The sequence below is a fragment of the Macaca thibetana genome, chromosome 10, assembly GCF_024542745.1.
Source record: "Macaca thibetana thibetana isolate TM-01 chromosome 10, ASM2454274v1, whole genome shotgun sequence".
NCBI lineage: Eukaryota > Metazoa > Chordata > Mammalia > Primates > Cercopithecidae > Macaca > Macaca thibetana.
In genome coordinates, this window is record NC_065587.1 from 36,114,580 (window position 1) to 36,140,028 (window position 25,449).

A 25,449-nucleotide genomic window follows, 5' to 3' on the forward strand; every position below is an offset into this window, starting at 1 on the left:
CCTCCGCCGAGCCCACCCGCCGCGCCCGCTGCCTTCCAGGCCGGCCCCGCCCCCGCGCCCGGCGTCTCTGCAGTCTGGCCAAGGCCGCGTCCACGCAAACCGCGGTCCCCTCTCCCCGGGCAGGGAACCTCCCCCGCGCGGTTTCCCAGCCGCCGCCATAGAGAGCCCGCCGGCCTCACCGGCTAGAGCGGCCCGGCACCCCCCTTTCGTCCCCGCCGCCGACCAGCACTTCCTCCCGAGCGCCGCCACTTCCGGAAGTGCCTGGCGCGCGGGGGCAGCCGGGAAGCGGAGCGCGGAGGCCGCCGGGACGCGTTTCAGCTCCTTCCCTGAGGCCGGCTCTCGTCCCGTCAGGCGCCGCGCGGGGTTAGCGCGGGGTCAGCGGAGGTCAGCGGGGGTCAGCAGCGGCGGCTCCGAGGTCGCGGCGGTCGCAGGTAGGCCGCAGGCTATGCGGTGGGGCGCGAGGCCCGAGGGGCGGCCCAGAGCTGGAGGTGGGACGCAGGTGTGACAGGAACCAGCTTTGGCTGCTTGTCGGCGAGCCTCCAACCTGGCGGCCGCGGCATGGGGCGGCCGTAGCCGGGGTCCCCGACGCGGGTTCTTTCTCCGCGGGAGTCGTTCCCTGCCCGCCGCGCGCCGCCTCCGGGAGCAGCCGGGCCGCTGCGCACCCGCCCTGTAGTCCGCTTCCCGCTGGCCGTCCCCGTTTTAAGAAATGGGTTGATGGGGCGTCCCTGGGGAGCTCCTGGGGAGCGCGCCGGCGGCTCGCTGCTCCCGGCTGGGGCGCGGGGGCCCAGGCGGGGCTGCCGCGAGTGTGTTCCCCGTTCCGCGCGCGTGAAGCGTGGGAGCGAAACCTCGGGGGAGGGCGGGAGCGCAGCGGAGCTCACCGCGAACACCCGGCTGGGTGGTCCCGCGAGCAGGGGAGGGACCGGAGCCGCTGCGGGTTCGGAAAGGTCGCAGTCATTGCTGTGAGCGGAAGGACGGAGTGGCGGCCGGCCTGGGAGGAGTTGCAGGGGTGCGGTGGAGGAGGGAGAGTCGGGAATGGCCCCCAGGCTCTCGTCCTGAGCGGCCAGCTGGACGTGGGGCGCCCCTGACCACCGTGGAGAAGCCCGGGGGCGGGGAGCTGCGTTCCGGCTGCACACTGACACATGTTGGGGGCCCAGGGCAGGATGTACACGCTGCTGTCGGGCTTGTACAAGTACATGTTTCAGAAGGACGAGTACTGCATCCTGATCCTGGGCCTGGACAATGCTGGGAAGACGGTGAGTGCCCACTCCCTTGCCCGCACGTTTCCCACGGCCGGGTGGCCCCCGCTTCGGTTTTGTGCTGTCGGCTGCATGTTCACTACCCAGATGGAATCCACATTTCACCTGAGACGACAGGATTGTCACCACCAGCTTCCTGAAGAGCAGAGTGTTGCTTTGTTTCTGTTTTTCTCTCTTAAGGAACAGGTCTGAGGAAGGATATTTGGGAAGCCAGTGTAGCCCCTACTTGATGTGTCTTCCTCTCCCTCTCTCCTCAGACCTTCCTGGAGCAGTCAAAAACCCGGTTTAACAAGAACTACAAGGGAATGAGTCTATCCAAAATCACCACCACCGTGGGTCTAAACAGTAAGAGGTCTAAACAGTAAGGGGTCTAAACAGTAAGGGGTCTAAATAGCAGGCTGTGGGTTTGGGGCCTTGAGGATGCTGTGACGTTCACAGTCCAGCTGGCCCTTGGCCACAGCCCTGTCAGTCCCCTCTCAAGTCTCATTTGAGTGGCACCAGCATGGTTTGCTCCATCCCCCGGGAGAGCTGGGACTGGGTGTGTCGAGGACCAAGGTCACGAGCCTTGCCTGTTTCCTCCTCTCCCCAGTTGGCACTGTGGATGTGGGAAAGGCTCGGCTCATGTTCTGGGACTTAGGAGGGCAGGAAGAGCTGCAGTCTTTGTGGGACAAGGTAAGACTCCCTGGTCAGGACCACTCCCCCTCCAGCCCTTCAGTGCCATTTCTTCCCAGAGGGCACCCTTTGGGCCCTTCCTCAGCAACTTTCATTACACACTTTGTCCCTGGGGGTTTCTCTCTGCTCCTGTCCCAGGTTCCCGAGTGGCTCCCTGGTTTGTCCCAGCCGAACCCTTAGCTAAAGTTGCCCCAAAAGTGGTGGTAGGGGAGTTTCCTACTTGGGAGTTCCCTGCGATGGGGCCAGTGGAGATTCCAAGGAAAGAATCACCAAACGCCAAGGCGATCAGATCAGAGCATGTATTAGGGAACTCGTTGACAGAGTGGGCATCCTCAGGTCAGGGCACGCGTTAGGGGAACCTGTTGACAGACTGGGGCATCCTCAGGTCAGGGCACGCGTTAGGGGAACCTGTTGACAGACTGGGGCATCCTCAGGTCAGGGCATGCGTTAGGGGAACCTGTTGACAGACTGGGGCATCCTCAGGTGACCAGCAAAGGGAAGGGCGTGCTCACTGGTCCTGTCCGAAGCTGGGAGAGCAGGGTGTGGCGTTTAAACGAAAATTTAAGGAATTGGGTTCAGGGCTGGGGCTAATTTGTTTCAATGTTTTGAAACCTGAACATTATGTTAACAACCTAAACATCTCACAAGTGTCGGAATGTTCAAGCCCTGGCTTGGGTTTGAGCCCAAGGGAAACCTCGTTGGCCAGGTCAGAGAGGTCAGGGCAGTCTGTTTCTTTCTCAGTCAGGACAAGACAAAGTGTGGGGACCCAGGGACCCTGCACTCCCCCAAAGCGAGTGCCTCCTTTCATCTCAGAGATCTTGCTGCTCACCACCAGGACACAGAAATGGCAAAGACCAGCCAGATATGGGGAAGGCACGACGGCTGCCTCTCCCCGATGGGGTTACCTCAGTTCTAGCTTAACATTCGTTCTTCCGTGGTCACCAGAAGACTCCTCAGGGTCCCGCGGCAGCGGTCTCCTCGTTTGACGCAGGTTTTGGGCTTTTCTGAGATCCCAGTGTGGTGCCCCTCCCCCACACGCCCCAGACTACAGTTTCTCTCTTTCTCAGCGTGGGCCAGGCACTGAGTCCAGCACTGAGCAGGGCAGAGCCTGTGGCTTCCTGGGGCTCCCTGCCCTAGGCTGGCACAGTGGGTGTGGGGCGGCCCCAGTGCCTTGGCTGCCCTGATGCTTGCCAGCCGCCAGCTCTAGAGTTGAATGCCCAGGTCCTGATCTCCTTTTTGATCCCAGTTCCTCTTGCCTAGGACCCACCGAAGTGTCCCCTCCTGCCGTGACTTCTAGCCAAGAGGTCATTTCTCCCATGGCCAAGTGATCTCTGATAGATCCTGTAGGTCCACTGTAGTCAGATGGGACAAGCTGAGTCAGAGCCTGGGTCCAGTGCCCAGCGTGCTTGGGGACGGACAAAGATGATGATGATCTTGTCACAGGCCAGTGTCTCAGGCACAGATGCCGAGACAGGTTGAGGTACAGGATGCATATTGGGGGTCAGCATCAGGAAGGCAGCGAGGATGGGAGAGGAGAGGTCGATTCAGGCAGCAGGATCCGCGGAGCTGTGGTTGGCCCAGCAGGGAGCCCTGGAGGAGAACTGGCTGTGCTGGGCCATGTGGGGCCAGGCTGGCCGGGACTTCACGCCACGGCCCGGTGGGTCTCCAGCGTGGGCTGCCCTGGGCAGGTGTGACCTGGCAGCATGGCTCTTTGCAGCCAGAGTGGGTCCCACAGAAACCAGAACGAGGCCATCCGCTGGTACAGTGTTCTCCAGCATGAAGCAAGAATACACTGGGGCCACAGACGCCTGCACTGGCCGCAGCCGCAGCCTTGCATGGACCCACACTTCCACGTCGGAGACGGGCTCCTCCAAGGTCCCGAGGGTCTCTCTTAAGGGGAAACTGCAAGAGGGAGACTTAAGGGGGCCACTATAGCTCATCCTTGCTGCTGGTCTTAGGGCTGCATTCTTCCTTGAGTGTCCCCCCAATTCACTACCACTTCTGCTGGGGTGTGATTTCCTGGTAGTCTGAGTCCTTCTCCAGACGCCACCTTGGTGGAGCTAGTGGCTCTCTGGGTCCCCAGCTGTGGGATAGCAGCCCCGTCTCCTGCCCACCAGGGTCTCCTAGATATGAGGTGCATTTCATGCCCGTGAGGCAGCTGTGGCTCATCGTTCAGCGTGTCAGCTGAGTATGTGCTGCTCTAGTGGCTGGGACGCCTGACCCTGCTGAGCTCAGAGCTGGGAGGATCAGCAGCAGAGACCCCCCAGGAGGGACCAGAAGGGAGGCCTCTGCTCCCACCCTGGTTCCTGTATCCTGCATCCTTGTGCAGAGCAAAACGGCTATCACTGGGAGTTGGCCTCGTCCTGGGGCTGGACCCCAGGCCGGCGTCCACGTGTGGCCTGTGCCAGGACCTCAGCTCCTGGGTTCTTTGCTGTGACACTAGTCTCTCAGGCTGGCTGGCACTTGGCAGTTGGGGAGCTCCCATTGCTGCTGGGGAGAAGCACTCAGACCCACAGTCCCTCTGATTGCTCCGCTGGGATCAGCTGGCCAGCCAGGAGCCACGCTTGGACATTTCCCTCTTCTCCTCGTTGTGGGGTACCACACAATGACCACTGCTGTGACGCCTCCACTGGGGCATGGGGCTCTAGGTCCTGCCTGCACTCGGCCCTGAGGTGCCACTCCCGTCTCACTGCAGCCCTGCTGGGCTGTGTGCCTTGTGCCTGGTAGGTGTGATGGGTGGCTCTGACCACGTGGTCCCATGGTCCAGGACCCGGTTGCACATGAACCTTCTGCCACCCTGTTCAGAAGCCCCGGGGGCCACGTGGGGATTCTCTCACTGGGCTTGCTGCAGCCTCCACAGAGCCGCCCCTCCCGCCGCAGAGGTCTCCGCCTCAGGGTCCGCCTGCTCCTGGGTGTCAGCAGCAGACAGTCTCCACGCTGCAGGGTCCCCTGTGGGGCTGGTGGCCTGTGTGTGGCACCTGCCTGTAGGCCAGAGAAGTTCCTGGGGGTGTGGGAGGGCCTCGCTGCCTGCAGAACCCTGGAGGACGCCTGGCCTTGGGCTTCTTTCTCCACTGTGAGAAGTGCAGGTGCACAAGCTTGTCTGGCACTGGGATGGGGTTGCCTGGTACTCCCTGCTCGGACACCCTAAGGATTTCGGAGAGTTGGGCAGTGCCTCCTGACTTCTCATGCTCTCAGGGGTATGTGTGTCTTAACACACTGACCACCAGCTTGTCCTACCTGGTCAGCATCCAGTTCCAGGTCTCTGGGACCTCATGCCCAGGCAGGAGAGCTGGCACAGCCTGGAGGCAAAGTGGCAAATGTGAGCTGTTTGCTCCACGTGGACGCGGAGTTTCCTGTATTCTTTTCTGATTCCGACAGAGGTGCACTCATCTGGTCCGGGGCTCGGCACTCATACCTGAGGCTGCAGGGTCTGTGCCCTGTGTTGCCTAGCAGTGTCGCCAGCGAGCCCAGGACTGACCAGCCCAGCCTGCAAAAGTCTTGAGTTCAGTGACTCTGGCCCTGTCCTGGCAGGGAGGGCTCGCCTCGTAGATGGCGCTGGTCAGTGTTGTCATCCGCATGGCCACAATCCCTCCCCGCACGAGGTGCTGGCACGGAGCCCCACAGGTGCACTCCCTCGACAGGCCAGGCTGTGGTTTGTGTTCCTCCAGCCCCAAACCCTATCTTTTTTTTGAGATAGGGTCTCTCATTCTCACTCAGGCTGGAGCACAGTGGCATGATCAGAGCTCACTACAGCCTCAACCTCCCAGGCTCAAGCCATTCTCCCACCTCAGCCTCCCAAGTAGCTAGGACTATAGGCGCACATTACTATAAGCTTTTGTAGAGACGAAGTCTCACTACATTGCCCAGGTTGGCCGTGAACTGAGCTCAGGTGATCCTCCTCCTTCTGCCCCCCAAAGTGTTGGGATAATTGTGAGCTACCATGCCTGGCCCAATCCCTGTCTTTCACCTTTTTCTCTGGCCACCATCAGGCCAAAGGTTGCAGGCAGGTTCTTAGGAACAGTGCCTGGGGGCACCTCCACCAGATTTCCCCACAACCCCGGAATGCATCCCAGAAGGGTCTTGCAAGCGGGAGCTGCTCTTTTGCCCATTCCTCATGTGAGCCCCCCACAGTGGCCATGACACAGGCCTGGCCCTTGGCAGGGTGGGGACTGAGCCCCAACTCCTGCTTCCCCCTAGTATTATGCAGAGTGTCACGGCGTCATCTACGTCATTGACTCCACCGACGAGGAGAGGCTGGCCGAGTCCAAGCAGGCGTTCGGTGAGTGCGGCCTGGCTGCTCTGGGAGGGGTGGATGGTGAGTGGGGGCAGGTCCAGCTTGGGCAGCTCTGTACCTGGGGCTGGCTCAGTGTCTGGTCAGAAGCGCTCCTGCCTCATGGGCAATGGGGGGCAGAGGGAGCAGCTGTCGGCGTCCACGGCTGTGGGCCCCAGGGCAGTCAGAGGCAGGATGCTGGGTGTGAGGTGCTGCCTCTCCTGCCCTCCCCAGAGAAGGTGGTGACCAGCGAGGCGCTGTGCGGTGTCCCTGTCTTGGTGCTGGCCAACAAGCAGGATGTGGAGGTGAGCCCCACCCCGTCTGCTGCAGCAGCTTCCCAAGTCCCCAGACTCCCCCACAGCAAGGGGAGCAGTGTGTGCACCCAGACACCCCAGGCCCAGGCCCAGTGACTGCCCAGGGGCACAGAGCCATTCTCAAGGCCCGCCCTGCCCCCGGCAGCTTCCCAAGCCTGGTTCCTCTCCGGACCTGCTGCTGCCAGCCCTGGAGGTTCTCCCACCTCGGGGCAGGCGCCCAGTAGGCCTCTTCCTGCCATGCAGGGCACCTCTCCCCTGAAGGCGGCCGTGTCTCAGGAGCGTACGACTGAGCTGTGGGGAGACCCAGATGAAACTCAGAGCTCAAAAAGTGATGCTGGGGCCCTGGTGGGAGTCAGCTCTGACCCTAACTTGTTCCTGCTACGCTTGGAGGGGGCATCTGTGCCAGCCCCACCCCCAGGGCAGCCCCTCAAGACCCCTTTGAGGTGCTGCTGTCCCCTGGAGCACTGGCCACACTGAATTCTTGCTGTCCTCTTGGAGTGGCTTCCACAGAAGCAGTGCAGCGTCCAGAGGGCCAGGGTGAATCTTTACTGCCCGCCTTCTCTGGGGCAGCTCTGTTGCCCCCAGCCTGTAGGGCTGGCCTCCCCCACAATCTCAGCCGACAAGAGGGCCACCTGGTGTGGGGCAGGGGTCTCCCCTCAGAGGAAAGGGGAGGGCTGCTCTTTTGAGGACTGGGCAGGTGGTTGTGAGCAGAAGTGACCATGATTGCAGACTGCCCCCATCACCGACGCAGGGCTCCCCCCCACATCATCCCTGGCCATGTGGGCCCAACGCAGGGCTCCCACCCCTCCATTATTCCCAGCTGTATGGGCCCCTGGGACCTGCCTCCACCACTGCCCAGGAGGCGTCAACCCTCGGTGCCCCACCTCGGGCCTCATGGTGTCCCCCAGGAAGGGGATGGGGGTGGATTCCTTGCAGCTGTGTGGACGTCTAACGTCTGTCCCAGGCACTACCAGCCACGTTCAGCCTCGGGGTGAGCGCAGGGTCCTCACCGCTGTGGCCTCTGGGAGACACTAGGACCCTCGTGGAGCTCTGCCTGTTTTTCTGGGGTGAAGGGCATATGCCCTTCTGAGAGTCCCAGGCCCACAGGCAGGACAGGGCCAGACGTGGGGGCTGCTCCTCATGGCCTTGCCTCCCCCAGACGTGCCTCTCAATCCCTGACATCAAGACGGCCTTCAGCGACTGCACCGGCAAGATCGGCAGGCGGGATTGCCTGACCCAGGCCTGCTCGGCCCTCACGGGGTGAGTGGAGCTGCACCTGCAGGGGCTTTGGGGACCAAGGCCAGCCCCCTCACACCCCCTGTCTTCACAGCAAAGGGGTGCGCGAGGGCATCGAGTGGATGGTGAAGTGTGTCGTGCGGAACGTGCACCGGCCGCCGCGGCAGAGGGACATCACGTAGGCGCGGCCGCGCTGCCGTCGGGACGGCTGGTGCCCGGTGCTGGAGGAGTGGCCTGTTGGCTGCTCGTCTGGGGGGTGGGTTTGCTTTGCTTTGGGGTTCTTCCATTTCCTTTGTTTTCTCGAAGACAAACTTTCCTCTACGTCTGGAAAAGTGTAGGCCTCGGAGGTTTTGGAGGGGAGTCTGGCCGCCCGGCTAGCGCCCTCTGGCGGCAGCCTTTCCATGGGGCGCTGCGGTGGCCTTTCTGGGCCCTTTCGGGGGGGTCTGAGGGAGACCTGGTTGGGAATTGGGGCTCCAGTGCTCAGGCTGGCTTGGACTGCCTGGGGACAGCCCTGTGGGGCCTTTGGGAGATTCCGTGGCTGCATGTCCACCCCATCGAGAAGGAGGCCAGTCAGCCATGGCTGCCCTCTGGCTTGTGCCCCATGACCCTGGAGGTGGTCTGGGGCTGATCTTGCCTTGAGGAAGACCCAGGCCATGTCCCCAAAGGCCAGCGGGGGCCCTGGATTCTGATGCAGCCTCAGGACAGAGCCGAGGAGGCCTATGAGGGAAGACATACACTCCGCACCTGAGCCTGGCTTCGCCTCATCTTAATCCCCTGGGAGGGAGCTGATGCAAAAAAGCTGAGGGGGCCTCTGCTGGGAGTGGCTGTTTTTGTGCCCCAGCCCTGCAAGTGGGGAGTGTGTGGGGGGGTCCAGAGCCCTCTCCCAGCCAGGAGAGAACCTCCTGGAGGGGTTCTCTGGGGGGCCCTGTGTCAGTGCTGTGTGGGGCCTGCGTCCCCTGCTTGGGAGTGAGGCTGGTCCTGGGGCCCTCCCTGCACAGCCGCCACTGGGCCTGCTGAGCGCTGTTCTTCCTCAGTCTGGCTGTGGGCAGGAGCCGCCTGCCCAGTGCTGCCCAGGGTGAGTGCAAAATAAAGACGGCAAGTGTGGGTCTGTCCATCCCTTCCCTCCTGGAGGGCTGAGGCTTGGCTCCTGGCTGTTGGACACGGTGACTGTGGCACTGGGCTGCTCAGGGGCTGGTGGGCAGGTGAGGGGCTCCCCAGGTGGGTCTGGAGCCTGGAGAGTCCAGGCACTCCCTTCCTGCGGATGTGGGAAGGACGTGGGGGGCCCGGGAGGAGCTGCTGGGAAGGGGCATGAGTCAGGGTGGGGGTGGCACAGCAGCTGCGGGGCTGTGACTCACGGGAGTCGGGCCCTGGAAGTCCCCGCGTCATCTCCAGGGGACCCTGTGTGTGTTTTGCAGGTTGGTTCCCAGGACCTAGGGGGCGGGGCCTCCAGCCACGGGAAACTGGCCACGCAGGGGAGTGTGGCTGGGGAGGGGAGTGTGGCTGGGGCGGGCCCCCAGTTGCTCTGGATGCATCTGAAGGCTTCAGAGCCTGCCCCAAAGGGGAAAAGCTTCACTTCCCAGGAAGCATGGGAGGCCTGGAGGAGGTGTTTGGCAGGGCTCCTCTTGGGAAATCCCCTGAGAGTTGGGAGTGGGAGGAATTCAAAAGAGGGGGTTAGTGTGGGGCCCCGGCGACTGGGGCTGGCCTGAGCCCCGTCCTGTTCTTCGAGCAATGATACCCTCCCAGGCCTTGACCCTCCCTGAGCTTCAGGGGCCCCCGCCACGTGCCACAGCCAACGGGAGCGTAGAGGAGGCACTCCCAGTGATCCTCCCTGGGAGGGTCTGAGGTAGGGGAAGCCCCGAGCAACAGTTCTGATGGCAGCCTGAGGGATCTGGGCACACCGGGCGGCTCAGGTGTCCGCGGCTGCCCTCCCAGTAGCTGTGCAACTACAACCAGTTTTATGAAAAGGCTTTATAAAAATAAGCTTTAAGAAATCTCATTTCTTCTATTAAAAAAGCCGCTTTTAGTGCAAGTGGGGTACCAAGGATGTCGAATAAATAAGGGGGAGAGGGGACCAGGATCAGTGCCCAGGGAGGAAGCGCTCACGGACGCTCCGCTCCAGCCCGGGCATCCTGGCCACACGCAGTGCCTGCAGCAGCCGCACCAGAAGTGCCCCGTCCTGCGCCTCCAGGAGCTCCGTGAGCCGCTGTTGCAGCTTCAGCCGCAAGGCTGCGCGGCCCGCCCTTGGTGTTGGACCCCAGCCCCCCGGGGCCTCAAGGGCCTGCAGCAGCCGCTGCAACCTCTTGATGGAGATATCCTGGAAAGCCACGAAGTCGATGACGGCACGCTTGCACTCCTCAGTTCCTGTAGTGGGTGGGGAGGCAGCAGTCCCCTCATTTCACCCACAGACACTGGTGGGGGCCTGCCGAGCACCCTGTTTTCTGGGCCCCACCCAGGGGGTTTGCAGGAGAGAAATCCCTGTACAGTGAGCCGTGCTGGAGTGAGCACTGCAAGGGTGGGGACTGGAGAAGGGGCAGGAGCCTTCAGTCAGCGCGGTGGAGCAAAGGCGTGGGGGCAGGAGTGGCCACTCGGAGTTTGGCTGGGAGAGGCAAAGGGGCCCAGGCAGGATCTTAGGGCTCCTGGGCCACTGGAAGGGGCTGGTTGGGATCTGCAGATGGACTGAACCTGACTTCGTGTTAACCACTGTGGCTTCTTAACAGTGGCTAACATCGGGCCTCAGTTTCCCCATGTCAGAGGGGCCAGCCACCTTCCTCTCGGGCAGTTAGGAGAGTTAACATCGGGCCTTGGTTTCCCCATGTCACAGGAGCCAGCCACCTTCCTCTCGGGCAGTTAGGAGAGTGCTGCCCACCTTCCCAAGGCTCCCCAGGGGAGGCTCTGCCCTGGCTCGGATCCTAATCCTCAGCCACCCCTGAGGGGGCAGACTTGGTGGGGATCTAGAGGAGGGACCCCTGACCCCTCAAATCCACTGTGGCCCCTTCCCCGAGGCCAGCTGGCATGCTTCAGGCTAGATGCACGTGTAGGGGCTGGAGTGAGGGCACAAGTGGGCCTGGCCTGCAGTGTGCTACTCCCTCAGTCCTCTGGCTCACCTGGTACCCTGGTGCTGAGGGGGAAGGCAGTGCAGCTGGTGCACAGGGCGTCGTGGGAGGAAGAGCCTGGCACGTTGAGGGCCAGGCCCAGGGCCGTGCAGTTACGGTGGGGCTGGCACTGCTCTGAGCTGGAGCTGCTGGCTGAGAAGGTGCCTGGGGGGCACGGCTGGCACTGTGTGTTCTGGCTGGGGGTGCCTGCAGCCGGGAGGGAAGAACAGGGTCAGGGGAACTGGTGTCCTAGCTCAGGGTGCAAGCCTGGGACCAGCAACCTGACCCCTGCCACACCTCCGACCACCACTCCTGGGGGCCCTTCCCCTCGCCTGGCTCTCACCCGGGGCCATCACGCCGGTGCCAGGTGGACACAATGCATGCTCCAGGCAGAAACCAGCGTGTGCGAAGAAGCCGGTCCGACAGCGGCAGGCGCGGTTGTGGGTGGCGTGGCAAGGCCGTGCCTCTTCCTCGCGCTCCCCGCAGAGGACGTTGCAGTAGCGGCAGCGCTCCAGGTAGTTCCAGAACTGCGTGTAGTGGCGTGGAGGACACGGGCCACACGTCGTGGGGCTGTCTCGGCGGCAGGGCTGCTGGACAAAGGTGCCTGGGGGGCACTGGGCACACACCAGCCACTCCCCCGTGTCTGTGTCCCGCCAGGGGTAAGTGGGTGCCTCTGTCGCTCCACGCATGGCCGGCACCAGCAGCAGGGTGGGCAGCGCCCACACCAGGCACAGCAGCAGCAGGCCCGGCCCCTCCAGCGCCCTCATGGTCCTTGCTGGAGCAGGGAGAGCGTGGCTCAGCGCGGACACCGGATCCTGCTGTGCCTGACCAACATGCCGCCGCCTCTGCCCTCCGTCCGCCTGCGGAGGGACTGCCCAATCCCCAAGCCCATCCTGCTGCCGCCCTATATGGGCAGGGAGGGCTGGGCCAGCCTCACCACGCCCCACAGGAACTCCTCCCTCCCCAGACAGCCCCCCTCACCCACCTGGTACCATCCCTCCCCACAGCTCAGTCCAAGGGTGGTTCTGTGAGGGGCTTCACCAGCCAGGGAACCGCCCTCCTCAGCAGCTGGGGCAGCTCCTGACCCAGCAACCAGCCCAGGCAGCTGGTGTATTGGTGGATCCCCCCACAGTTGCAGCTTGGCTGCAGCAGTGAGGATGAGGGCAGGGCTGAGCCCACTGTGGAGGAAGTAGTGTCACAAGGCAGGCTACGAGGGGCCTGTGCCAACTCCCTGTCTCTCCTCAACTCCCACCACCAAGCCCAGGCCACGAAGACACCGTCCGGGGCACTGCCAGCACGTTTATTAGAGAACCCTGTCGCCTGATGAAAAGTGGACACATGCCCACGGGGGTCTCCTCCTTCCTGGTGAGGGGCTCAGCTGGGATGCCCCTGTGGCACCACTCACAGGCCGGGAGCCAGGGAAGTTCTGGGGAAGCACCTCCCAGAGACCCACCCCAGACCCCAGCGTAGCTCAGGGCTTCTCAGAGGGAGGCCCAGATCCGGTCCCACCGCAGTGGGGCAGGCAGGCAGGCATGGGCTGGCCTATTCTGTTGGGTGGTTCTTTGGCCCACCAGAGCTGGACAAGCATGTGATCAAGCCACGTCGGGTGTGCTGAGGGCCTCCGTGGGCACTCACTGGGGCTCTGGCCAGAAGACCTGCGTGACGCTCTGCTTCCTGGAGGCGGTGTGGCAGGATGGGCACGTCCTAGAGGCCTGTGAGACAACCGGCCCGCTGGACGCACCTGCCAGGCGTTGCCACCAGCCTACCACCTGGGGCTATACCCGGCCCTTTCCCCCTCAGCCCACCACCTGGGGCTACACCCAGCAGAACTGTAGTGGCCAGGCACCAACCTGAAGGTGCCGTTGCCAACAGGCTTGGCAGCGCTGGAAATCACAGGCAGGGCACTGGAAGGGCACCACGTCCTCCGCCCCACAGCCCTGGCACACACAGCCTGCTGAGAGGGGCCCGCTCGGAGCTCCCGCAGCCTGCTGCCCAGCGAGGTCTCTCCCAGGAGGCTCACCCCACTCAGATGCTGCAGGCCTGTGGGGAGGTCCTGGGGACTGGCTGGGCCCTGCAGCCTCACCACCCACCCCCACAGTCCCTGCTGGCCTCTGTCTAAGGAAGGTCGAGATCTCGCTCTGGGTCTTTCCGGGCTTCTCGGACCGTGAGGGGCCTGGAGACGGAGACTGAGTCTGAGCAGGGCCTGGGGCTTTGCCGCTCACTCCCAGGGCTGCGTGCGGTTGGGGCACTGTCAGGAGCAGCCAGGCAGGCGCCCTACCTGGTTGGGGAGCCCTGTGGGTGAGCACAGGAGGCACGGCAAGACTCTCCTCCTGGGGTCCTGGTGGCTCCGTGCCCAGGGAGGGTCTGCCGGTCAGGTCTGTGCACGTCTGTGAGAAGCGCTGCTTGTGGTGTGGACGCACAAACATGCTGAACCCTGCGGGGAGCTTCACTCAGACCCGGCACGGTCCCCACCCTGCCCCTGCCCCTGCCCCCGCCCCCACCCCACTGGCTGTCCCCACGCCCACCCCACTCACTGGCTGTCCCCCACGCCCACCCCACTCACTGGCTGTCCCCCACGCCCACCCCACTGGCTGTCCCCACCCCCACCCCACTGGCTGTCCCCCACCCCCACCCCACTGGCTGTCCCCCACGCCCACCCCACTGGCTTGTCCCCCATGCCCACCCCACTGGCTGTCCCCCACGCCCACCCCACTGGCTGTTCCCACGCCCAGGCCACTTGCTCTGCAGCAGGGGGAAGTCCTCCGGCTTTGCAGTGGTCAGGGCGGCCAGCACGGCCAGCACCTTGTCGAGGTCATCGTCTTGCTTGTAGGCTGTCAGCGCTGCCAAGAGCTGGCTACAGCCTGCAGACCCCAGGGCCCTGCGGACATCTGCCAGGTAGGCGCTCACGGCGCGCTGGCCCTGCTTCCCTGCTCTGGGCGCTCTGGACCCCTGCTGTGGGTGGCTGCCAGGGCCTCCTGGTGTGGGAGTAGCATGGCTCAGAGTGGCGCTGGGGCGGAGGGCTGAGAGTCCCACCACCCTGCCTGCCTTTCCTCCCACGAACTCCTGGAGAGCTGCTCAGGACAACTGCGGGGTACAGAACCGGGAGCCCCCACCAGGAGATGCTCCCCACAGGGGCAGCTCCACTGGCACCTCTGGTTCAAAGGCTCAAGCCACACTCAAGTGTTAGCCTCATCAAGCCACTGAGGAACCCACCAAGTCGCAGGCTGCACACAGTTCAGGACTCAGCTACCTGTGGGGGGTGGCCTGGGTGACAGGTGGGGCCTGCCCTGGTTCAGGTGCTCTCGGGGGTCCAGCTGCTGGGCTGCAGCCTTGGACACAGTCAGCTTGGGGTCTAGCGCTGTCCTTCCTGATGAAGAGATGGAGAGCCACAAAGCTGGTCCCAAGCACCTGGAAAGTTCCCCCGGGGAGGGGGAAGGGCTGGCTGGGGAGGCCAGGCCTCACCCACCTCGGACCAGGGCGGGAAAACCCAGGCAGGCACACGTGCCCAGGTGCCAGGGGCAGCAGAGGAGACACCAACTGCTGGATGGGGTCTGGAACAGTGGCAGGCAGGCCAAAGCCCTGCTCAGGAGCTTAGAGCCCCAGGGTGGGTACCAAGCCCAGAAGGGGTCTGGGGTCTTCCCAACAGGTTAGGTTCCCCGCTGGGTGAACCCTACACTGGAGGAGCTCTATGGGGGCTGTTCATTAACAAGCACGAACACAGACACTCCCACCTCTGGAGGCTTGGACTCCACCCTAGGCAAAGGCAGAAGTAGGGAGGACGGGAGGACGGGAGGACGGGAGGACAGGGGTCTAGGGGTCTAGGACCCTGGCATGTGCAGTGGACTCCCCAGGGCTGTGCATGGGGGGCAGGGGACACGTGCGGCAGCTGGACAGGGCTGTGCGTAGGGGTCAGGGGCTATGGGAAGGGCAGGGCCCTGCGTGGAGTTGCACAGGGTCTCCCCAACAAGTGATACTGCTGCTGGTGGTGGGGGGTGGCCCCTATCACTCCCACACGGGAACAGAGAGGCGGGGCCACGCAGGGCCCCAGGGATGCCCACCCCAACCAGCCCAGGACTCCGGTGCCTTCCACGGAGGAGTCTGAGGGTCCCACCCGAGGCCCCATTTACCAGTGGGGTCCAGGGCTGGCTGTGCCCGCTGCCTTCGGGGAACGCTGTGCTCTGGCCGGTAGCCGCAGCCCCGTCCCGTCAGCTGGATACAGACCTCCTCAAACTGCTCCTTGTGGTGAGGCCGCACAAACTGGTAGAAGCCTGTAGAGGAAGGGGTGTCTGTCCCCATCTGCCCCCTTTTCTCTAGAGAACAGAGACAACCTTGGACCCAGATGGCCCCCACCCCACACAGCGGCAGCACTGCCCTCAGGATGGGCGGCCCCTGCAAGCCAGGGCACCTTGGAGCAGGCTGTGCTTCTTGGGGTCCTCAGCAAAGAGGGGGCCGAGACAGGCGGCCAGGGCGGCGAAGTCATCGGAACCCTTGTAGTCCTGCAGGGCCTGGGTGAAGGTGGCAAAGTTGGCTTGGCTCAGTTCCTGCTTCACAGCCACCATGAAGAGCTTGGCCCTGTCCATCTGTGCGCCAGCCACGGGCTCCTCCTGCAGCACACAGGCCCGAGGCTCCATCAGGGCCAGCCTCATCATCCCGTCCCTGGAGCTGCAGAGCCTTCCTTGGAGCATTGAGTGTTCCCCGGGACAGTGATTGCTGAGCGGGGGCTGCTGCCTGAGAAACTGGTTGGCTGGATGGACACGGAGGTGCTGCGGGAGGAAAGCTGCGGGGCTGGGCCTGTCTGGGTCACACAGTGAGAGGCTGGCAGGGAACCGAGGGCAGCGAATGGGCAAAGGGTAGACTGGCTCTCCCTCAAGCTGGGGGTCCTCTCTCCTCCTCCCTAAAGCCCCCACCCCACAGCGGACACAGCTGAGGCTCCAGGATGGCAGATCATAGGGAGGGGCTTCCCAAGAAGCGGTGCTCATCTCTCCACACACCCCAGACCAACACGGAAACGTGGAAACCAAGGCAGGGGCAGCCCCGGCACTCCCCACCCAGGCCCTCAACAGCCCAGGCCCCTCGGCAGCCGCCCACTTCCTGATGGCACCAGCCCTGCCTGGGCACCACCCAGTTCTTCCCAGAAGCCAAGGGACATGGACAAAGGCTGCCACACTTGGGGCTTTCCAGCAGGCAGGGGGCTTCCTGGCTCCGACTATAACTCGGTTCTTTCATCCAAGGCTGGGAATGGGCTGCGCCCCTCGAATGAGGCAGGTGCACGTCCACACTTGAGGGAAATGCCAGGGCCAAACCCAGTGCTGCAGCCCCCAAACCAAGCCTGCCCAAGGGCGGGGCCTGATCCCAGCTGCCCTTGAGCCCTTGGGCCGACAGCTTCACAGCCGCCCTGGACATCAGCTCCCAGGGGTAACTTCCCTGGTCCCATCGGGCCCACATCCCAACTTGGCTGGGGGCACCCAGGGCCGGGTTCCCACACGTGTCTATGGTGGTCGGCACAGGTGCAGGGACAGCTCACGCACCAGGTGGCTGACCAGCCGGATCTTCTTCCTCCCTCCTCGCAGCTCCTCTGCCGGCCTCTTCTCAGCCAGGAGGGACAGGGTGGAGCAGCTGTGGGCCTGAGGAGGACACAGCTGTGGTTCCAACCACACACTCCAGGGCCCCAAAGCACCTGGGCCCACAGGGAAGATGGCCCCAAGGAGCCCTGAGCAGTAGCCAAGACGAAGGTCGGGGGAGGGGGCGCGGCACACCCTGGTGACAGTCCCACAACTTGGTCCTGTCCAAGTCACGCCAGCGGCTCATGAGGCTCACAGGTGGTGACACGTAAGAGCAGGTCCAGGAAGGACAGTCCGACCACAGCGAAGGGCTGGCAGGAAGGGGACACAGGTGTCTGGTGCCTGCACCCGGGGCTCACTCCAGGAGCCTGAAGGGCAGGGACAGGCAGCAAGAGGAGAATGGCTCCCAGCAGGAAGCAGGGAGAAAGCTTCGGGTTGGCCTGAGAAATTATGGGCTTCTGGGGCAAAAGGCCCCAAGGAGGAAGGAACCTGGGTCCCAACCGCAGCACATTCCTGGAGAAAGGCCAGCCTCAGGCACAGCCAGGGGCAGGGGCACCCGACCTTGAGTGCCCTGAGCCAAGCTGACCTGCCAGAGAATCAAAGTGATGTGGGGGCACCCGCTGAGGGCCAGGGCATGCACCACCTGGGAGCCAGCAGCCTGTGGGTGAGGCGAGGTGGAGGGCACACACACAGCCAGGCAGCCGGGATCCCTCACCTGCCTGCCCGCCCGACAGGCAGGGGATTTACAGGGGTGTGTGGGGAGGTGCCTGAAGTCAGATGGGCGGGGTGGGGTTGGCCTCAGGAGACAGAGGGTCTGTGTCCATCCCAAGGCCCTGGAACTGCACCTGCTCCTCGCCAAGGTCCCCGGCCCGCTGTTCACTGTGCTCCAGGGCGGCCAGCAGCCCCCTGGGCCTCTGCCGGGCAGGAACTGGCTCCTGCTCATACTCCACACACAGGCTACTCTCGGGGTCCCCGGCAGCTGGTGATCCTGCAGAGTACCCGAGTGCGCAGTGAAGCCCACCGCGGGGCCCCAGCTGGGGGTCCCTGCCTATGACGGAGCTCCTCCTGAGGGAGGGTCCCAGCATTTGGGGGCCCCTGCCTGTGGGTGTCCTCCCTGCTATTAGGGCGAGTCCCAGCCTTGGGGCGCGTCTTTGCCTGAGGCCTTCTCTGCCTGTAGGGGAGGGTTCCAGCCCGTGGGAACCCCACCCTAGGAGGCAGACACAGCCTTTGGAGGTGGGAGGGGCAGTGCATAAAGCCAGGTGAGCCGCCTCCACCCTGGGCGCCTGGTGCCGCCCGCCCCACACCACCTGCCCCGCTGCTTGCCCCACATGGCCCGCCCCAATCCGCCTGCCCCAATCCGCCCGCCCCGCCCGCCCCACACTGCCCGTCCCGCACTGGCCATCTGCACCTGAGGACCTCTGCTTCAGGCTGGGGACATGCAGGTCCAGACTCTTAGCTTTCCTGGTGGAGAGGAGGGGGTCAGGCGACTTGGCCTCCCTGACAGCATCTTCTCCTTCACACAAACTGGGTGCTGCAGCCCGGGGGGCCGGTGCTGGCATCTGCAGAACCACTGGGGGTGGGTGGGCCCATTTCTGGCTCCTCTGGGGACAACACCCTCATCCCCTCCCTGGGCAGAAACTCACAGTTCGCTCGGCAACACGGAAGAACTGGGCCACGTCTCGGATGACGTGGCCGAAGTTGTCGTACACCCTGACGTGAGGACGCACCCAGGAGGGCAGCTGGGCTCTGGCATCAGCAAAGGCGAACCTGGGGGGTGGCCACAGCCCTGCTGCCCTGCCCACAGCCGCTTCAGGGGGTCAGTTCACCCAAGTGAAGACCCTCATCTGCCGCAGGGGCCTCAGGCTGACCCCGAGTCGCCAGAGAGGCTCTGGGGGAGACGGGGCCTCATGTGGGGAAGGAGTCCAGGGCCCAGTGGGATGTGGCCGTGTCCCCTGGCGCCACGCCTGCCCCCGGACTGCACGCACCTGTGGTCACAGAGGAAGACAGCCCCGTAGTCCTGGCGGTGCCGGATCACTCGCCCGATGGCCTGGTTCACCGCCCTGGACGCCTGCTGCCGGTACCACTCCTGCCCAGAGAGGAACTGGAGGGCGAGGAGGCTCAGTCACAGGGGCTCCCGTGGTCACAGGGGGGCTCAGTCGCCAGACTGCCTTACCCCAGCCCCGCCCTGCTGTAACTCACCTGGCCCCCAGCCCCACCCTGGCCCTTCATCTCGTCCAGGAACTGCATCTTGAGGACAACCCGGGGGTCCATGCGGGGGGGGTACGGGAGGCCCGTGACGATCACACCACGGCCATTCGTGTCTGAGAAGTCCAACCCCTCGCTGGCCTGGGGGACACACCAGGGAGCTGCCTGGGGCCATGGGGGCTCCTCCCCCTGGCTGCCCATACCCAGCCCAGCCACCTTCCCCGAGGCTCCAACCCCAACCAGGGGTGGGAGGAAGCCCCATCTATGGGTCAGGACCCCACTTGGGGTCCACAGCTCCCAGATGCCACCTCCAACTCTTGTGGCCAGGAACCTCCTGCATCCTGCCTGCCCGACCCAGAGCAGGGCACGCTCCCAGCAGGCCACCAGTGCTTTGCTCTTGTGGGGCCCAAGGAGGGGACCAGGCAGCCCCCAGGGCCCAAAGTCAGCTGGGGAGCCATGAGCACCCACCGGGGAACAGGCAGCCGGGTCAGGACAGAGGGCCCCAGAGAGCTCACCTTGCCCCGGCACACCGCCAGGAAGGTGGCGCCGGTGGACCCAGGGGCAGCGACCCTTGCATAGTAAGCACTGATGGTCTGGAAGGAAAGTTGGTCAGGCTCAGCCTGGAGCCCACCTCGGCCCCTTCTTCCCCCATGAGGGAGACCCAGGTCTCATCCTCCAAGATGAAGGACTATCCTAGCCAGGAAGGCCAACCAGGTTCTGGAAGCTTCTTCCTGGCACGGATCCCAGGCTGATCCTGCGCCTGCTCAGTGCTTCCCAGAAAACACGGGGAATCCCAGGGCCAGGGTGGCCGCTGGCTATAGCTCCTCAGGCAGGAGGACCACTGTCGCCACACCCACCCAGTGCTGGGGGCTTTGTAAGATAAGAGGCAACACTCAGGGCCAGGAAGGAAACGCAGGGGCCCTGAAGAGGCAGGCGGGAGCCGCCAGAGCCCGTGGTCAGGGCTGGTGGTCAGCCTCGGGGAAGCTGTGAGGGGCACGGGAGGCACGAGGGGGCAGCAGACCCAGAGCCCCGGCCAAGTGCTGACCTCGGAGAAGTTGCCTTTGCTCCTGGGCTCCACAAACAGCGGCTTCAGTGCCTCCATCTTCCTGGCCAAGTCGCGGGCCTGTGGGAGGAAGAGGCAGGGACACGGCAGCCCTGGTTACGCCGCCGATCCGATGAGGGCAGGCAGGAGCTGTGGCCACTGCCTGCTTCGTGCTCCAGCCCTGCCCTCACCCACCCCACCCAGGACACACAGGGGAGACGTACTCGCCAGAACTCCAGGCTCTTCTCCATGACGGGATAGGAAGGGAAGAAGATCAGCAGCCCGTAGGGCACCACGCGGGCGATGTTGCCTGGAAGTGCAGGGGCTGGGGTCAGGGCAGGGGCGGGGCGTCTTCCGGGGTCCCTACCAGCTCTTGGGAGCAGGGTCCAGGATCCAGGATGGGCACAGCTGGGGTGTGCCGGGCACTTACCCAGAGCCTTCCCCAGGGAGGACAAGCACTCCTCAGAAAACCTGCACAGAGCCGAGAGGCCACTGCTCAGGGCCTCAGGGCTCAGGACTCCCCGACCTCGCACCCCAGCACGGCCCAGGGACAGGCCCTCACCGTCTGTCAAACGCGGAGCTCAGCTGGGCTCCGTCGGGACCTCTGGGGACGACCCCCACCCAGATCTGGTGCTTGTCGATGATGTGTGGGTTCTCCAGGCAGACCGGGAAAGGGCTGAGCGTGGCCGGAGGGACAGACGGTGGGGAAGGACACCAGCACCCCTTTAGCCCTCAAGGCCCGAGACCCCCAGTGAGGCCCAAGACCCCCAGCACCCCGGCTCATGGGGACCCCCAGCACTCCCACCCCACTAACGTCACAGGCGTCACCAGTGCTTAGGCCCCTGGCAGGGGTGGCCCGTACATCTGCATCTCCAGGGCAAAGGAGGACACCGGGGCCAGCGTGCCGCTGGTAAGGATGAGGGAGCGGACGCCCTGGCGGACCAGCTCGCGCATGCTGTGGCCGGGACTGAAGCACCAGTAGCTCAACACCTTCCCTGTGGGGCGGAGGGGAGCAGGGGACACAGGGTGTGAGGACGGGACTGGGGGCCTGACCGCCTGCCTCTCTGCCCATCACCCTCTCACCCACTGGCATCAAGCAAGTGAGCCGCCCACAGCCACCCAGGCCCAGCGTGCAGAAGTCAGAACAAAGGAGGCTGCCCTGAGTGTGAGCGCAGTCTGCCAGCTGGGGTCCCCTCTGGGGGACTGGGGGTCCCGGGAGTACGAGGCAGACCCCAAGCAGATGCTGGGGACACCTCCAGAGAGGTCAGCCCACTCCAACCCTAAACTTCTGCAGAAACGGTGACATGCAGCTCAGGGCAAGCTCATCCCGCCAAGAGCGCACGGGAAGCAAGCGCCAGAGTCCCGACATTCCAGGGACGCGCACAAGAGGAAATGCGAGTTCCCCGCTCCGCCAGGAAGCCTCCGAGTGGCGTCAGCAGCGAACAAGGGCACCGGTTCAAAGGAAGTTCCTAGAAGTGCTTGACTGACTGACCGCAGCGGCCGCGGCCTGGGGAGGAGACTGAGCCTGGGCACCGGACACCAGGAATTAAACATGGCACAAGCAGAACGACGCTGACTGTGACTCGGGGTCAGCAGGGACAAGGCACCTCTCCCAGCAAAGGTCACCCCGCTTCCTGGGGCTGAGCGTGCCCTGCAGCGGGGAACTTCCCGACCTCCGCCTCCAGGAACTCATTTCCTACAAACGCCCAACGCAGGGCGTGGCTGCTTCTCAGAAGTCAAGCGACGTCACATGTCAATGGAACAAATAGATTCCAGGCCCTCAGATCTGTGCGCCAGCTGCCTCAGGCACGCGCCGCCTCCCACGACCCCCCAGGATGGACGCTTCCTGCCGGGAGACGCCTTGCCACGAGGCCATCACCGAGCCACCGACTGGGGGTCAAGCCACGCAACCCTGACGCCCTCCCGGCCCTCCCCTTCCAGCTCGGCCAGGCAGACCAACCACAGCAACCACGCGGGGCTGCTTCAGCCAGGGCCACGTCGTGCCACCGCGGGCCAGAGAGCTCTGAGAAAGAACGTTCCAGAGAGGAACGAACCAAGCCCAGAGGCAAGGCCCCACTGGAGCACAAGAAGGGGCAGCAGCTCCCACCACTGCCGCCACAAAGCCCCCCTTGGACACCACATGGCCGGGTGGGGCCGGACACACTCCAAGAACCACAGGACTCTGGACACGGAGCCGAGGGCCCACTCACAGGCCCCATCCACACAGGTACCCGGCAGCACCGACTCGAAGACGCCACAGAGCACAGGAAGCCAACAAGGCACGTGGGGCCTCAGGGCCGAGCGCACCAGAGGCTTCGGACAACAGGGCCAGTCGGGCCCCCTTCAGATGTGACCCTGAGGCTTGGCCCAGCCAGGCGCTGGGTGGAGGCAGCAGGGAAAGCTGTGCCTCACTGGGGGGCTCCGTGCTGACGGCCTTGGCATAAACCAGTGTGTCCCAGCAGGAAGGCCTGGCTGAGCTGTGACTCTGCCGCCACCAACCAGGTGACTCTGGGCAGGTCACGGTGCCATCAGGCCCTCTCCCATGTCTCTCAGTAACTCCAGCCTTCAGAGGGACAGTGAGGAGAACGCTCTGGATTGGCCTGGACATGGAGAAGGTGGCCAGGCCCAGGGGGGCAGGAGACCCACGGCTGGCCACGTGCCTAGCCTGTGGCATGCTGGTGCTGAGCACCACACCCGGGCGGGCAGGGAGAGTGTGGGCCCAGGTCTGTACCTCGCTTTCTGGCTGCAGTGGTGCTCCAGGCATCAGACCGCTGAGCCGTCCTCCGGTGACCAGCATCAGGATGGACGTGCACCTGGAGGGGACAGGACCAGAAGTGTGGAGACCCCGCCCATGTCCTGGGGGCAGCCCCTTACCTTTCAGGACCGCAGGACCCCCAGCCCCACCTGCCTCCTGGAGGTGGCCCCTACCTTATAGGACTGTAAGGGTCCCAGCCCTGCCGGGGAACCACGGCTGCCCTCGGAGGGGTCCACACTAAACACAATCTGAAAGAGAGGAGGTGCAGTCCCGTGAGGAGCCTGAGGCCAAAGCCCAGAGCCCTGGAGGCCACCTGATCTTCTGCGGCATCAGCCCCACACACGGAAGGTCACAGGACACCCAGAGGTCATCGGTTCACCAGCCCCTGCCATCATGCAGCCCCAGGCTGATGGACAGGAGCTGGCACCTGCCTGACCCTTTCTCCTCCCTGGAGGGACCCCCGGTGAGCTCTGTTCCCCCTACGCAGGCCATCTCCGTGCACTGGAAACGCGGCAGCCCGAGAGGCCTCTCCTCCCACCAGCTGGCCCAGCCCTCCTCTCTGTGCCCCTAAGGGTCCCAAATTAATCTAGAAATTCAACATGGCCTAGTGCAGTGGCTCACGCCTGTAATCCCAGCACTCTGAGAGGCCGAGAGGGGCGAACTGCCCGAACCCAGGAGTTCGAGACCAGCCTGGGCAACATGGTGCAACCCCGGGGTCTCCACCAAAAAAATATGAAAACTAGCCGGGCGTGGTGGCACGTGCCGTGGTCCCAGCTACATGGGAGGCTGGGCTGAGACGGGCGTGGCGGCACATGCCGTGGTCCCAGCTACTTGGGGGGCTGAGCTGAGACGGGCGTGGTGGCACGTGCCGTGGTCCCAGCTACTTGGGGGGCTGAGCTGAGACGGGCGTGGTGGCACGTGCCGTGGTCCCAGCTACTTGGGGGGCTGAGCTGAGACAGGCGTGGTGGCACGTGCCGTGGTCCCAGCTACTTGGGAGGCTGGGCTGAGAGGATCCCCTGAGCCCAGGAGATTGAGGCTGCAGTGAGCTGTGATGGTCCCACTGCACTCCAGACTGGGCAACAGAGAGACACTGACTCAAAAACACAGGAATTCCACACATTCCAGTCAAAATCACAGCAAGATTTTTAAAGGAAGCAGACAGGCTGACTCCAACATGCATCATGGAGAAAACATCAGGGCAGGTTTAAGAAGAACAAGAGGCCGGGCGCGGCGGCTCACACCTGTAATCCCAGCACTCTGGGAGGCTGAGGCGAGAGGATCACCTGAGGTCAGGGGTTCGAGACCAGCCTGGCCCACACGGCAAAACCCCGTCTCTACTAAAAATATGAAAATTAGCTGGGCGTGGTGGCAAGCACCTGTAATCCCAGCTACTCAGGAGGCTGAGGCAGGAGAATCATTTGAACCCAGGAGGCGGAGGTTACAGTGAGCCAAGATCGCACCACTGCACTCCACCCTGGGCGACAAGAGCGAAACTCCGTCTCAAAAACAACAAAAACAGAAATTGGTTCTGGCTGACACCAGGACTTACGACAAAACCACCACGAACAAAACCGTGAGGAAAACAGTGTGGCAGGTGCCCAGCGGAGTTGGGAGAAGCCGAGCCACTCGGTCAGCAGACGGAACCACCGGTGTGGCGTGCTGGGAAAAATCCAGGTAGAGTCTGCCTTTCACACCCCCACAGGTGACGCCGGAAGGCGCGGAGGCCCCGACACAAAGCTCCGCCACCCTACAGTGCAGTTTGGAGAACACACAAGACCCAGTTTAGCATCTTGGTCGGGGGGTACAAGCTCAAGACAAAAGTCTGATGACAAGGAAACATCTGTTCACCAAACCTGTCATGAAAATGGAAAAAATGACCAGCACGAGACCAGGAGAGAATATGTTGGCACGTGTTCCTCAGATCTTACAGAGAACCCTGCAGATCAACGGGAAAGGGACGATGCCTGCACTAGGAAAAGAGCGTGTGATGACCCTTCCTGGAAAAAGAGCCGAAAATGGCCAGAACAGGAACGTGAAGCCCCAACAGGCTCCGCAGAGCGGCCACGTCAGCCCAGCCGCCGTCAGAGCCCTGGAGAAGCCGCAGACTTGAGGGAGTTCTGCTGGGAACATCAAGAAGCCGGAATCGTTCACAGAAATGCGGAGAAGCTGAACTGGAGAACACGGGGGCCGGCACCGCGGCTGGGACAGAGACCGGCAGCGTGTGTGGACTGCGCACGTATGCACGTGCCTGGGTATGCACAGGAGAGAGAAACTTCCTTCCATTCCTTCCTTCCTTCCCAGCCATTTTCACTGTCAAGACAGCTAAATACAAGGCCTTGCGTTTTACCAAAGCATTTGGCCCACAGGGATGGAAACAACAGAACAAATTCACCATGACACCAGGGGCTGCCATGAGCAGGGGCTGAGGCTGCCTCAGGAAACAGCTTCCCTCAAAAAGCCAGCCCTCTGATGGGCAGGCCTGGAAGCTCTTACCTGTAATCCCAGCACTGTGGGAGGCCAAGGTGGGCAGACTGCCGGAGCCCAGGACTTTGAGACCAGCCTGGGCAACATGGCAAGACCCATCTCCACATAAAAATTTAAAAAATTAGCCGAGCGTGGTGGTGCACGCCAAGACCCCATCTCCACAAAAAAGCTTTTAAAATTAGCTGGGCGTGGTGGTGCATGCCTGTGTTCCCAGCTACTCAGGTGGCTGAGGCAAGAGTATGGCTTGGGCCCAGGAGGCTGAGGCTGCAGTGAGCTGGTGACAAGGCCCTGCACTCCCACTGGGGTGACAGAGCGAGACCCTGTCTCAAAAAAACACCACCACAAACCACCCCGTGCTTCAGCCCCAGGGCAGCTCAGGCAGAGAAGGAAGGGGACCCACTAGTCTCACAGGGGCCCAGCGGTGACTGGCTCCCCAGCACGGGCCAGCACTGCCCAGAGTTTGCCTCCAGCTAAGCTCTACCTCCCCAGCACACAGCCTGGCCCTGCCTGGAGTTGCCTCCAACTGAACCGTGCATCCCACATCCTCTTCCTGGGGCCACTA

The 25,449-nt window shown here is 63.6% G+C and overlaps 5 protein-coding genes across 55 annotated transcripts in view; 2 read left to right on the forward strand and 3 right to left on the reverse strand.

Moving 5' to 3' along the window:
* STMN3 (stathmin 3) overlaps positions 1-25,449 on the forward strand; it is a 239,048-nt gene that overhangs the window by 171,634 nt on the left and 41,965 nt on the right. Inside the window, exon 1 of one of the 43 annotated variants that reach the window (XM_050746395.1) lies at positions 570-579. The exons of 32 other annotated variants lie outside the window; for them this stretch is intronic. The gene's annotated coding sequence lies outside the window, so the exon portion shown is untranslated. Of the gene's footprint in view, positions 1-569; positions 580-4,926; positions 4,937-6,556; positions 6,567-7,995; positions 8,006-14,111; positions 14,122-18,672; positions 18,683-19,986; positions 19,997-20,685; positions 20,696-20,848; positions 20,859-24,195; positions 24,206-24,579; positions 24,590-25,449 lie in introns of those variants that run through there. 10 more of the 43 variants (XM_050746392.1, XM_050746382.1, XM_050746374.1 and 7 more) reach the window with 10 other exon arrangements.
* Positions 1-25,449, reverse strand: part of ZGPAT (zinc finger CCCH-type and G-patch domain containing) — an 81,297-nt gene that overhangs the window by 27,291 nt on the left and 28,557 nt on the right. The window contains exon 2 of the mRNA XM_050746169.1: positions 180-259. The gene's annotated coding sequence lies outside the window, so the exon portion shown is untranslated. The remainder of the gene's footprint in view (positions 1-179; positions 260-25,449) is intronic.
* Positions 260-8,912, forward strand: ARFRP1 (ADP ribosylation factor related protein 1). Of its 3 annotated transcripts, none has more exons than XM_050746343.1 (8): positions 260-499; positions 1,155-1,253; positions 1,514-1,601; positions 1,846-1,928; positions 6,126-6,207; positions 6,433-6,503; positions 7,672-7,772; positions 7,843-8,912. In XM_050746343.1, exons 1-8 carry the CDS (start codon positions 446-448, stop codon positions 7,928-7,930), a joined length of 666 nt encoding a protein of 221 aa, XP_050602300.1. In that variant the 5' UTR covers positions 260-445; the 3' UTR covers positions 7,931-8,912. The 3 variants fall into 3 exon arrangements, with proteins under 3 accessions (XP_050602300.1, XP_050602299.1, XP_050602298.1); XM_050746341.1 differs by having other exon boundaries at positions 419-499; positions 1,160-1,253; XM_050746342.1 differs by lacking the exon at positions 7,843-8,912 and having other exon boundaries at positions 260-431; positions 6,435-6,503.
* Positions 9,731-12,060, reverse strand: TNFRSF6B (TNF receptor superfamily member 6b). Its single transcript, XM_050746294.1, has 3 exons — positions 11,184-12,060; positions 10,853-11,047; positions 9,731-10,109 (listed from the first exon to the last, which is right to left on the reverse strand). The coding sequence occupies exons 1-3, from the start codon at positions 11,605-11,607 to the stop codon at positions 9,826-9,828; spliced, it is 903 nt and encodes a 300-aa protein (XP_050602251.1). The 5' UTR covers positions 11,608-12,060; the 3' UTR covers positions 9,731-9,825.
* RTEL1 (regulator of telomere elongation helicase 1) overlaps positions 12,124-25,449 on the reverse strand; it is a 38,073-nt gene continuing 24,747 nt past the window's right edge. For 5 of the 7 annotated variants that reach the window (XM_050746036.1, XM_050746034.1, XM_050746035.1 and 2 more), the window contains 21 exons: positions 22,577-22,651; positions 22,380-22,461; positions 20,511-20,643; positions 20,211-20,324; positions 20,079-20,119; positions 19,873-19,958; positions 19,652-19,729; positions 19,122-19,199; positions 18,601-18,747; positions 18,387-18,502; positions 18,045-18,168; positions 17,810-17,960; positions 17,247-17,389; positions 16,369-16,464; positions 15,246-15,444; positions 14,968-15,108; positions 14,091-14,207; positions 13,582-13,815; positions 13,119-13,274; positions 12,691-13,013; positions 12,124-12,552 (listed from right to left, as the gene is read on the reverse strand). In XM_050746036.1, the coding sequence (XP_050601993.1) occupies positions 12,472-12,552; positions 12,691-13,013; positions 13,119-13,274; positions 13,582-13,815; positions 14,091-14,207; positions 14,968-15,108; positions 15,246-15,444; positions 16,369-16,464; positions 17,247-17,389; positions 17,810-17,960; positions 18,045-18,168; positions 18,387-18,502; positions 18,601-18,747; positions 19,122-19,199; positions 19,652-19,729; positions 19,873-19,958; positions 20,079-20,119; positions 20,211-20,324; positions 20,511-20,643; positions 22,380-22,461; positions 22,577-22,651 (2,715 nt within the window). In that variant the 3' untranslated portion in view covers positions 12,124-12,471. The remainder of the gene's footprint in view (positions 12,553-12,690; positions 13,014-13,118; positions 13,275-13,581; positions 13,816-14,090; positions 14,208-14,967; positions 15,109-15,245; positions 15,445-16,368; positions 16,465-17,246; positions 17,390-17,809; positions 17,961-18,044; positions 18,169-18,386; positions 18,503-18,600; positions 18,748-19,121; positions 19,200-19,651; positions 19,730-19,872; positions 19,959-20,078; positions 20,120-20,210; positions 20,325-20,510; positions 20,644-22,379; positions 22,462-22,576; positions 22,652-25,449) is intronic. The other 2 variants (XM_050746037.1, XM_050746039.1) reach the window with 2 other exon arrangements.